The sequence below is a fragment of the Hylobates moloch genome, unplaced genomic scaffold, assembly GCF_009828535.3.
Source record: "Hylobates moloch isolate HMO894 unplaced genomic scaffold, HMol_V3 SCAFFOLD_5, whole genome shotgun sequence".
Lineage (NCBI taxonomy): Eukaryota > Metazoa > Chordata > Mammalia > Primates > Hylobatidae > Hylobates > Hylobates moloch.
The window spans coordinates 148,048,750-148,061,341 of NW_026652280.1; the positions used below are offsets into that span (position 1 = coordinate 148,048,750).

Here is a 12,592-nt window from a genome sequence, read left to right on the forward strand (position 1 = left end):
TCAAATAACTTTCATTCAATTGTATTTTCTTTTTTTCCTTTTTTTTTTTTTTTTTTTGAGATGAGGTCTCGCTCTGTTGCCCAGGCTGAAGTGCAATGGCTCGATCTCGGCTCACTGCAACCTCCACCTCTTGGGTTCAAGTGATTCTGCTGCCTCACCCTCCCAAGTAGCTGGGATTACAGGTGTCTGCCACCGCACCTAGCTAATTTTTGTATTTTTAGTAGAGACAGGGTTTCACCATGTTGGCCAGGCTAGTCTCGAACTCCTGACCTCAGGTGATTGCCTGTCTCGGCCTCCCAAAATGTTGGAATTACAGGCGTGAGCCACGGCGCTTGGCCTATTCAATTGTATTTTCAAGTAACCTATAACTAGAGAATGATACTTCTGCATAATATATTTCTATGTTTTAAAAAAGGTATTCTCTCCTCACTCTTTCCTCCTATCACTTATATCAATTATGTAAGTAAAAAAAAATCCAGGATATACAGATTCAGGGTGATTTAGTTTTTAAAAAATTCACTCACTGTGTAATGACCAATAAAAATTAAATGAGAAAAATCCCTCTAGAAAAGCACTATTAAGAGGTAATGTTAAATCAAGAAAAATGTATCATTTGGTGACTTGAAAATTCTGAAGACAAATATCCTTACTAAACCCTGAATCCAATGGCTTAGCCACAGACTTGAGCTATCACTGAACTGTTGCAAAATATTTTAAATACAAAGCAGTGGATATCTGCTTTTTCACAGGAATTCACAGTGTCATTCCATGTTTGTGAATTTCTTTACAAAATTACAAAATAACTCCTTTAGAAATAGTAATACATTATTGGTAGTATCTCAGAATCCTGCTTAGCTTTTGAGATAAACCAAGTCATGATATTTTGGGTAATATGGCCATAGGTATCATGCAGGATTGAACTGCCCAGTATTTGCCTTTTTCAATATTTACTTTGTAAGAACCTGACACTGTAGGTCCTCACCACACCAAAACCAGCAACATAAACTTCAATTTTGGGCAACTCATAGACCAAAAAAGCTAAACAAAACAAGAAGGAAAAAACCCTCTATATACAATCACCCTGCTTGTCTACATTTAATTTGTTTCATTCAAAATAAGCAGTCACTGCTTGTCTATATTTTAAGGATATATTTCTAATTAGGAAAATTTGATGTTAGATGTAATAAAGGAATCAAAGGGATAACAAAAAAGTTTTCACAGCTACAGTGATCTGAAAGCCAATATTTTGGGAGAAAAACTAATAATCAAATAACTTAGTCCTGATGTTAAAAGTTGAAAATCCCCAAACCAGCACAAGTTAAAGTTTTTTGTGTTATCAATTAGCAATTTAAAATAGTCTTACTTCATAGCCCCATTTATATGGAAGTAATGGACAAACCTGATTTAAAATGCTGTGCTCACTAGTTTTTGATCTCACAATGCAAAAAACAAAAGTATGGCAGGGAGAGGAAAGGGAAGTTGTCATGTTTTTCTCTATACCTAGATAGTAAAATTTCTAAAGAAATAGTGTTACCTAAAAGTAAATCAGTAATTATTCTAACTAGGTGGCCATTTTAGGTCAAAAATTGTATTTCTGAGATTTCATTTTCTTGGCACACAATTATTGTTTACAATTAAGCTAAAAACTTGTTCTGGTATTTTATGACATCAGGAAAATTCTTTCCTCTCCAGGCAGAATGCCAAAAACAACTAGAAGCTAGATGCCTGCGCCTTCTGCTTCTGAGAGTCACAACTCTGTCTTGTTCAGTCTAAACTAGCCTTGCTATAAGAAAGGCAAAAAACTACTTTTTGTTTTTGTGAATAAGGTATAAACTACTCAGAACCTGAAATGCCAATCTTAAGGTTTTAAATGACTAAAGACTCTTTATTGGTTCTGGCAGAAAATTCATTAGAAAACAAAACAGGTTGCATAAGACTTTTGACACAATTTACTAATAGGTATGGGAATTCAAGGTTTATTTTAAAATATACATTGTTAACATTGTAAGTCTAATGATAAAATATGTATAATACAAAATGCTAAAATAAAAAAGGCAAACAAGGACATTTCATTCATAGCTCTGCAATACTCATTCATGTGATCAGAGGTGAAACCTTGTTATTATCCATTATTTGTCCTTCTACTTTTGATACGACTGAGAATCCAATTTAAGGATAACCACAAGCTGAGAGAGAGGGGAAAAAGGCTGGGAGAGAGAGAGAAAGAGAAAAAGAGACAGAGCTGAAGAGACAGAAAGATATACAGAGAATACTTACCTTCCTCCCCAAACTGATCATATATTTCTCTCTTTTTAGGATCACTCAATACTTCATAAGCTTCTGCGACCTCTTTAAATTTTTCCTCTGCCTGAGGAGATTTGTTCTTGTCCGGATGAAATTTGAGGGCTTGTTTTCGGTAAGCCTTTTTAATATCTTCATCTGAAGCTCCTTTCTCAATTCCCAAAATGCAATAATAGTCTTTCCCCATTTCGAATGCCTTGAAATTAACTTAGATTTCCCTTTGTAAAAGAAAACAGCGTCCCCAGTCTTAGCAACAGATTTAAGAAAAATAAACCAAGCTGGGTATTTTAAAAGTTAATCAGCAATTCAGCTAGCTGTCTTAAGGCAGCAAGCAGACAGTGTCTCTGTATTCAATCCTTCCCCAACGGCTCACTTACAGATAAATATACACTACACAGGAGACAGCCTCCTTCTAGATCCTCCCATTTTCACTACGTGTCTCTGTACTTTCTAGAACAGCAAATGCTACAGGACGTCACTTTCCCAGCTGCCTCTAGTCAAAGTACTGAGCTATGTTTTCTCCTCCTCCACGATTAACTATTCATTTTCCAACTGGCTCTACCATCTTTGTTTCCTAATTAAACAGGACAAATGGGTTAACATGCCAATATTTCAACAAAGAATGTCACAACTATATATTTATGTACTCCATACTAGGTGAAAAATCATTACAGTCATTAAACACGCTATGTTAAAAGAAGTTAAAATTAATATACAGCTAAAAGGAACAACAACTCTAAGTATTTTTTAATTTTAAGCTATTTGTCTATTTAAGTATATAATACTAAAATGCGAGTTATTTAAATTAGGATTTTCAAGTAATTTACATCATCTTCAAAATTCCTGGGGTCTATCAATCAGAAACGCCAGAAAGTTTGTGTACTAGTTTCACATTGTTAATAGAGTATCTATAATAAAATTCAAATGCATTTTAAAATAAGTAAAGGATTTAAACATAATTTTAGCTAACTAGTTATTTCTAGTATACATGAGTTCATAGTTCTGGCAAACAAATATTTATTTTTGAAATTTTAGTATCTGAACTTAGTTACTTCAACTAAACTAAAACTGAATGAGGTCCCTGCCACCCCTCAACCCCCGTCCCCCGCAGCCGCCCCACAGGGTCCCTATTTAAAGAATTTTGGTGCTGCAGGAAAGCTGGAACAAAGTATCAGGTTACAGACAGTACATACTCATGTTCCTTACAAGACTTAACTGCAACTGGATCAATGTAAAATTTGGATATGCCACTTAAGGGGCAGTAATATGAGAAATATTTTTTCTTTCAAAAACACATTTCCCTAATTATATATTCATTGTTGGAGATTTTGGAAAACACAGAAAAAAGTTTTTAAAAATCTCCCTATAATACCATTTTAGGTAATCCCTGTTAAATATTACTGTATTTACTTCTAATCCTGTTTTCTATAAATATTCATGGTTATTTCCTGTAGTTTTATAATTTTTTGTTAACAAAGTTAGATCATAGCATTTATATGCCCTTTTGATGCCTGCTTTTGAAAGTATAACATATTTTGGGTATTTATGAGACATTTTCTATGTATATAACTCATCTTTTCTCCTGTATGGTTTTCTCATCTTTTAAAAAATGTTCCCATTTCTATTAGAGAGATAAGTAAGAAAATGTCAAAAGAATTGCACATGGTCCAAATAAAATGTTAAGAAACCTTTATGAGGAAAAGAAAACATACATATATGTTTAGAATATAATAAAGGGTAATAATCATGTGTTAACCTTTAAAGAAATGAGAACGCCTACTCTATATGCCAAGCAATGATGATTCAGCAATTCTTTCTGAATGTTCATCTTTGTGCATTTTGACAGCTATGATTTTCTATTCTTCAAAATTCTCTACTTTAAAAACACCATGACATTAGAAATGTATAACATTGATCTAGCCTACCTGTAGGTTACAGAGGTTTGTCAGCTATTTATCAATTTTTTTAGCCTCACCAAGAAATACTCAATGTCAAAAGGTACTTTCAAATCCAAAAAACTTGGTGAAAAATGCTAATATCCAAAGTCACCTTAAGACTCCCAGTTTTAAAAAGCATATTGCCAAACTGAAATCCAGTGCAAGGATCAGTATCACATAGAGTAAAAACATAATAAAAAATCACCTATTACAAAATTCATTTCCAAGGGAGTTCCTTTAAATATTCATTACCAAAGGAATGGTGACTTTACTGTTTAACAACCGGAAATTGTTCTGGTGGGTAGTGTTTGCAGAAAAAAAAAAATAGATACTTACTCGATTCAATCATTTTCAGAGAGCTAGGAATATTATCAAAACTTGACACAGTAATTATTTTAGAGAACCTGAAGACCAGGTCTTTCATATTTGTGAGAAATTATATATTAACAGACAGAAAGAAATCTGGCTCCCTAGACACTGAAAAGGGTGAAAAGGGATTTTCACATTTCTTTAAATATCACACACACACATAAGAATCATAATAGTAAAGTTGAAAAGCAAGAATTCACCTCAACTTTGACATTTCAAGTTAATAAGTAAGCAAATATAATTGTGATTTACGACTATTAATACAACAATCTGGCTAGCTTTTGGTAAAATGAGCAGATACTTGCACACTTATACCTTTGTAAAGCTTTGTAAATAATTCAAACATTTGGCAATAGTAAAAGCCACTAAATATTATTTTAATAGCTCTATAAATACCACACCTGGAAATTTATCCTTAGAAAATAATTTAAAGACAATAATTATATTTACAAATATACCCATTGCAAATAGATGAAATAGGGTGAAACATCAAGATGACCATCATTAAAAGTACATAGTACTTTGGAGATATTTTACCCTTATATTCACTTTTTCAGACTGAGATGTCTTCTCTACTACTTAGGAGTTGAAAATCCGTTATACAATACGATCACTTTACATTAAATCTTGGTCATCCAAGTTTGTATGATATGAATGCGGCAATTTTGAGGGGAGGGTGGGATTGTCATTCCTGCTAATAATTATGACAAAAACAGCAAGAGTATGTAAAAGGGAGAGTAGTGGTAGCCTGTAGGGGAAATGGAACAGAGAAGAGCTGAGATCAAAGCTTATTTAATAAAAGTAAAATAAGTAAAAGCTTATTTATTTTAAAGGTTAAAATAAAACAAAAAAATACATAGAAATTGTCTATCGGAAATATTTAGAAATCACATACATGCCTGCTTATTTGATGTTATAGGTTACATGTATGTATGTGTGACAGAAAGTTTGAAGAGAACAAAAACTAGCTTGAGTTAGTAACTGACATACATTTTTTCCCTTAAAACGAAAGAATGCTGCATTTTTAACAAAGATATAAAAATTAGCACTTGCATTTTTAAATTTTTACTTTACTACTCAAACATTGGTAAGATTATTTCATGAAAACACAATTCTCTTCCCTTTATTGAAAGAAAACTACAGTCAGGTGAGGTGGCTCATGCCCGTAATCCCAGCACGTTGGGAGGCCAAGGCAGGAGGATCACTTGAGCTCAGGAGTTCAAGACCAGCCTGGGCAACATAATGAGACCTTATCTCTACTAAAAACTAATTTTTTTAAAAAATGGAAATTAAGATAGCATTTTAACCACAAAAAACAAAGTATAATTTGTTATTCAGTTGATGTCATCTTCATCTTCTACTTTGACTTTATTCATATATAATAAAAAACAAGTTTTCTTTTTCCAACTCAACAAATCATTTCTCAGTTTATAATATAGTACAGAAGAAGATAAAATGCCATGAGTCTCAGAAGAAATTACATCAAAATTCAGATCATCACTTAAATGCTGGAGGACAAATGACTTCTCATATTTTACCAACGCACCTGTGAAAAACTTTTCCTGGCAATATTTAATTCTTAAATAGGTCACATTTAGTCCTAAAATTTCTTTTTTTTTTTTCTTTTTTGAGATGGTGCTTGCTCTGTCACCCAGGCTGCAGTGAAGTGGCACAGTCATAGCTCACTGCACCCTTGAACTCCTAGGCTCAGGTGATCCTGCTGCCTCAGCCTCTCGAGTAGTTGGGACTACAGGCCAATGCAACATCTGGCTTATTTTAATTTTTTATAGAGACCAGGTCTCACTGTGTTGCCCAGACTAGTCTCCAACTCCTGAGCTCAAACAATCCTCCTGCTTTGACCTCCCAAGATCCTGGGATTACAGGCATAAACCAGGGTGCTTGGACCCTGAAATTTCTTTCTTTCTTTCTTTCCCTCCCTCCCTCCCTCCCTCCCTTCCTTCCTTTCTTTCTTTCTGAGACAGGGTCTCGCTCTATCGCCCAGGCTGGACCAGAATGGAGTGCAGTGGCACAATCTCGGCTCACTGCAACCTCTGCCTCCCGGGTTTTCAGAAATCTGTGCTTCAGCCTCCCGAATAGCTGGGATTACAGGTGCGTGCCACCACGCCCAGCTAATTTTTTTGTATTTTTAGTAGAGACGAGGTTTTGCCATCTTGGCCAGGCTGGTCTTGAACTCTTGACCTCGTGATTCACCTGCCTCGGCCTCCCAAAGTGCTGGGATTACAGGCATGAGCCACCACGCCCGGCCATGAAATTTCTTAGTGGTTCATATTAGAAAATTATGACCTCCATTCCCCAATACTTCTGTCCAAGAATAAGCAAATAAACTGGGGCTCTTTTAAACTCTGTTAACAGTGCTTTAGATATTTGAATATATAACCTCAGAGTATGTAAAAGTGATTATATTTGCCGAGGTGACACCCAGGGAATATTCATAATATAGTGGTTAAAAGCACAGATTTTGGAGCTGGAGTGCCTGGTTAGAATCCTGGTAACACTACTATAGCTGTAAGACCTTGGACTTAAATCTCTCTGACCTCAGCTTCCTCATCTGTCAAACAGAGTTAACTCTGTTAACTGTTAAGCTGGTAACATTAATACCAATTTAGGACTGTTGTGAGGATTAAATGCGATCAATGTGTGATACTTAAATGTGACTGGCACGTAGTGAAGACTACCAAAGTGTTAGCTACTCTTATCATGATGATGATCTCATATGAACTTGAAAAATTTTTTTCCAGGAAAATTACTATACCATATGTATAACAAAATGTTATTTATAAGCATACATGCACACACACTCACACAGCTGTCCAATTGGTATTTCTAAATATTCCCGTTAATATTTGCTACTCATTCATGTTGATTTTGTTAAAATTTAAAATCATTAAAACTTCCCATAGGTAGCATTCATTGTATTTCAATTCCAATATTTATATTCTTAAAGTATATATCTTTGATTTTGGAATCAGAAGATCTGTCCAGCCTTAATATCTGTCAATGCCTCACATATCTCAGTCGTACCAAATTACTTGAAAATTATCTAGGGGAAACCGTTATTTATCAATTCCTCTTAGAGGGCTAGCACAAAAGAATACAGACACAATTCCTCTTAGAGGGCTAGCACAAAAGAATAAAGACTTAAAAATCTGAATACTTAGGCCGGGCGCGGTGGCTCACGCTTGTAATCCCAGCACTTTGGGAGGCCGAGGCAGGCGGATCACGAGGTCAGGAGAGCGAGACCACAGTGAAACCCCGTCTCTACTAAAAATACAAAAATTAGCCGGGTGTGGTGGCGGGTGCCTGTAGTCCCAGCTACTCGGAGAGGCTGAGGCAGGAGAATGGCGTGAACCCGGGAGGCGGAGCTTGCAGTGAGCCGAGATCGCGCCACTGCACTCCAGCCTGGGTGACAGAGCGAGACTCCATCTCAAAAAAAAAAAAAAAAAAAATCTGAATACTTGGTTTCTAATCTCAGTTCTCCCACTTAACAGGTGAGTAACTTAAATAAATCATTTAAATTCTCTGAATACCTAACTCACAAAGATTATTGTGAGAGTCAGATGAGATAATACATGTGACAGCACTACAATTTATATGACATCTACATATACATTATTTTCAGTATTTTAAGCTATATAAACTATTTTGCTACCACTTGGATGTCTATTGACAAATGTCTCCTTTGACTCAGGAAGTTTTACTTGGCATAAAGCATTAACTACCAGATTCACCCCCAAAGGAGTCTGGCATCCCCCAATATCTTGCCTCTTGCCAAGTTCCCTTTTCAGACCTTTATCTCTGAATTTTACTATCTTCTCAGTGTTAAAAAAAAAAAAACAAAAACCTGTTCTATGCCTTCCCTGTAATAACATTTATATAATACTTTACAGTTTATAAAATACTTCCATATGCTTTCTCACATACATCTGATACTCGTGATTTCAAAGAGCTTTTCTATAGCTATAGTCTAATAATGAGCTAAGATATTCTTGACAATACTTAAACATACACTGTTCCAATATTTACATAAAACTAGAGGGTACTGGGCTTTGTCTATCCTAATGTTTCACCTGTTTTTAAGATAATATCTAAATAGTTATATAAAATCAAATTATTGGCCTTTTAATAATGGACTATATCTTACCACTACACATTATACTTTCCTAAAAAACCAGTAAGCACTAAGAGGTATCATTACCATAGATTGCTGTAGAGCAAATGCTTGATGTAAGTTTGGAACTCAGACCCCCAGTTCTCATTCCTGTGAAAAGTTTCCAGAGCATAATAATTACAATACCTATTAATTTTGTGGTGGCTACAAATGCAACTTTGTCTTTAGGGGAAAAATAGGGAAATTTTTATTTATTTATTGTGTGTGTTGCCAAGATACAGACCCATAAAATCTATTTATTTATTTATTTAGAGACAGGGTCTCACTCTGTTGCCCAGGCTGACTTTGTGTTCCTGATCTCACAATCTCAGCTCACTGCAGACTCGACCTCCTGAGCTCAAGCGATTTTCCCACCTCAGCCCCCAGAGTAGCTGGGACTACAGGCATGCCACCAGGCCTGGCTAATTTTTCTATTTTTAGTACAGACGAGGTTTCACCATGTTGCCCAGGCTGGTCTAGAACTCCTGGGCTCAAGCGATCCACCCACTTTGGTGTCCCACAGTGCTGAGATTACAGGTCTGAGCCACCGCGCTCAGCTGAGAAATTTTAAAGAGATTCACTTCTTACCTTATCTATGTTACAAGCTGAAAGACATAAACTTAAGGCAAGTGTCTTTAAGACATTAAGCCCTATCCATTTAAGCTTAAATTGTTTTAGAAATCCAACTCCCCCACGCCCCTTACCTGTAAATGTCCTTTTTTAGGCAATGACAGTAGTTTGGATTCATTATATTTGGAATTTGTCAATAGTATCTGACTGTCCATTTTATAGTATTTGATGGGTACACAAACTGTTTAAAAAGGTGGTTATCATATGCACATTTTACACAAAGTATTTCAATCACTCAGCAAATATTTATGGAGTGTTTATTTTGTGTCACACACTATTTTAGGTGCTGTTAACTAGATAGACATTATCCTTGCTCTTATTCAACTCATATTTTAGAGGGGGAAGACAAACAATAAAAAGTAACGAAATGAGATCGTTTTAAGAGCTTTAAAGATAGTAAAACAGAGGCCGGTGCGGTGGCTCACGCCTGTAATCCCAGCACTTTCGGAAGCTAAGGACTGCAGATCACTTGAGGCCAGGAGATCAAGACCAGCCAACATGGTAAAACCCTGTCTCTACAGAAAATACAAAAATTAGCTGGGCGTGGTGGTGCACACCTGTGGTCCCAGCTACTCAGGAGGCTGAGGTGAAAGGATCATTTCGGCCTGGGAGGTGGAGGTTGCAGTGGGCCAAGATCACACCACTATACTCCAAACTGGGTTACAGAGGGAGACTCTGTCTCAAAAAGAAGAAAAAAAAAAGTTAATTACTATCCTCAACTTGGGCTGGAGTGGTGGGGATAGGAAAGACTTCAGAACAGAAAAATGTGAGCAAAGTCATGAAAGACTGATAGATTTTGAAAGAGAAAGGGAGAATTTGCAATTTGGATCAGGAACACAAAGTCAAGAAGCAAAAGAGCATAAAATCTATTTGATACAGCAAAAACACTGGTGAGATTAATGCATGCAAATTAGGAAGGCTTGCCCTAGGAAGCTGGCAGAAAATAAGTTACGGTCAGATTGTTCGAAGTTTTTTTTATGGAGACAGGGTTTTACTGTCACCGAGGCTGCAGTGCAGTGGCACTGACACAGATTGCTGCAGCCATGATCTCTCCTGGGCTCAGCCTCCCAAGTAACTGGTATTACAGGCTCACACCACCACCACATCTTGCTAAAATATATATATATATAGAATTTTTTTTTTTTTTTTGTAGAGACAGGTTCTATGTTTACCAGGCTGGTCTCAAACTCCTGGGCTCAAGCAATCCTCCCATCTCAACCTCCCAGTGTTGGGATTACAGGCGTGCGCAACTGCACCCAGCTGAAAGTTTTTAATGTCACACTTGATGACTGCTCTTTCATGCTCTTCAAAAAGCACTAATTCAATAGTTTGGTCTTTGAAAAAAAATTACTTGAAGAGGTTGCTTCATTTCTTAAGTGTCCATTTATTTCCAAACCAGTGAAATTACTTTTCTGGTTGTCAGTAAGGTAAAGGGTTCTTAACAAAGTTTCATTAATAATTTGTGAGCTTCCTGGCCAGGCGCTGTGGCTCATGCCTGTGGTTCCGGCTACTCTAGAGGCTGAGGCAGGAGGATCACTTGAGCCCAGGAGATCAAGGTTGCAGTGAGCCATGCTCGCAGTCCACCCGGGTGACAGAGGGAGATCCTCCAAGAGCACCAACATAAGATGGCAAATTAACTTAAAATGGTTGGAAGAACAATTTTAGTCATAATTCTCTGTGTACTATTGTCTGTATCATCAAAATTTCCATTTTATCTCTACAGTAATATTAGTAATTCCCCAAGCTTTCAAATATTGATACTGTGTCATGGCTTGGTTTTATACTTTCCCTGAATGAAGCACTATAATATGTACATTTAATTTTTTTGTCTAGTGGTCTTTAAAACAAGATTTTAAATTAAGTTTAAAAAATTAAAAAGTACATGCCTTTCAAAACATAAGAAAATAAAATTGCTTTAAATGTATAGAAATTACTAGATTTGGAGACACCCAGGGATCAGACATATTTTATACTTAAAAAAATAAATCAGCCAGGTGCAGTAGCTCACACCTGTAATCCCAGCACTTTAGAAGCACGAGGTGAGAGGATCACTTGAGCCCAGGAGTTTGAGACTAGCTTGGGCAATGAAGTGAGAATTCCATCCCTACAAAAAATTTACAAATTAGCCAGGCATGGAGGCTCAGGCAGGGGGATGGCTTGGGTCCAGGAGGTCAAGGCTGCAGGTGAGCTGTCAGCATGCCACTGTATTCAAACCTGAGTGACAGAGTAAGACCCTGTATCCAAAAAACATATATATCATTTTCTTTTTTGGGGAGTATAGAACTTATTCTAACTGGGATGAATAAAATATTCAAGCAACAACTAGCCCTTCTTTGTCACCCTCTTTTACAGTAAGTCCTTGAAAGCTTGCTAATGACTAGTGAATGTAAAGTGAGCTAATATACTTTCCTGGCATTTTGAAATAATTTAAAATAAAGAGTTCCTTTTTTTGTTTTGTTTTTTTTTGAGACAGAATCTCACTCTGTTGCCCAGGCTGGAGTGCAATGGCACAGTCTGGGCTCCCTGTAACCTCCGCCTCCTGGGTTCAAGTGATTCTCCTATTTCAGTCTCCCAAGTAGCTGGGACTACAGGCACGTGCCACCACACCCGGCTAATTTAAAATAAAGTGTTCTTTACACTGATTTGAAACACTGAGTTAGGCCCAGGGTGATAGCTAACACCTGTAATCCCAGTACTTTAGGAAGCCAAGGCAAAAGGATCACTTGAGTCTAGGAGTTCAAGACCAGCTGAGCAACATAGTGAGACCTCGTATCTACAAAAAACAAAACAGATTAGCCAGATGTGGTGGCATGCACCTGTAGTCCTAGCTACTTGGGAGGCTGAGGCAGGAGGATCACTTGAGCCCAGGGAGATGAGGCTGCAATGAGCCATGATCACGATGCCTGCACTTCAAGCCTGGGCAACAGAGCAAGACTGTCTCAAAACCAAAACACAAAACCAAAAACACTGTATTAGCCAAAAAATTTAAAAAAGAGCTAGAGTTTCTACATCATTTTAAATGGGTCTTGATAAACTAATATTTCATTATAACACTTTGCTTGTGTTGAAAGATCACACTATTTAGACCAGTGCTGTCCAACAGAAATATAAAGCAAGCTACAAATGCAAGCCACATTTCCAGAAACCGTATTTTTTAAAGTAAAAAGAAACGTGAAATTAATTTTAA

The 12,592-nt window shown here is 36.6% G+C and overlaps 1 protein-coding gene across 8 annotated transcripts in view; it reads right to left on the minus strand.

Annotated features, from left to right (window-relative positions):
- DNAJB4 (DnaJ heat shock protein family (Hsp40) member B4) overlaps positions 1–12,592 on the minus strand; it is a 36,380-nt gene that overhangs the window by 8,617 nt on the left and 15,171 nt on the right. For 4 of the 8 annotated variants that reach the window (XM_058439643.1, XM_058439641.1, XM_032155517.3 and 1 more), the window contains exon 2: positions 2,278–2,519. The exons of 3 other annotated variants lie outside the window; for them this stretch is intronic. In XM_058439643.1, the coding sequence (XP_058295626.1) occupies positions 2,278–2,488 (211 nt within the window). In that variant the 5' untranslated portion in view covers positions 2,489–2,519. Of the gene's footprint in view, positions 1–2,277; positions 2,520–4,574; positions 4,592–12,592 lie in introns of those variants that run through there. One more of the 8 variants, XM_058439642.1, reaches the window with a different exon arrangement.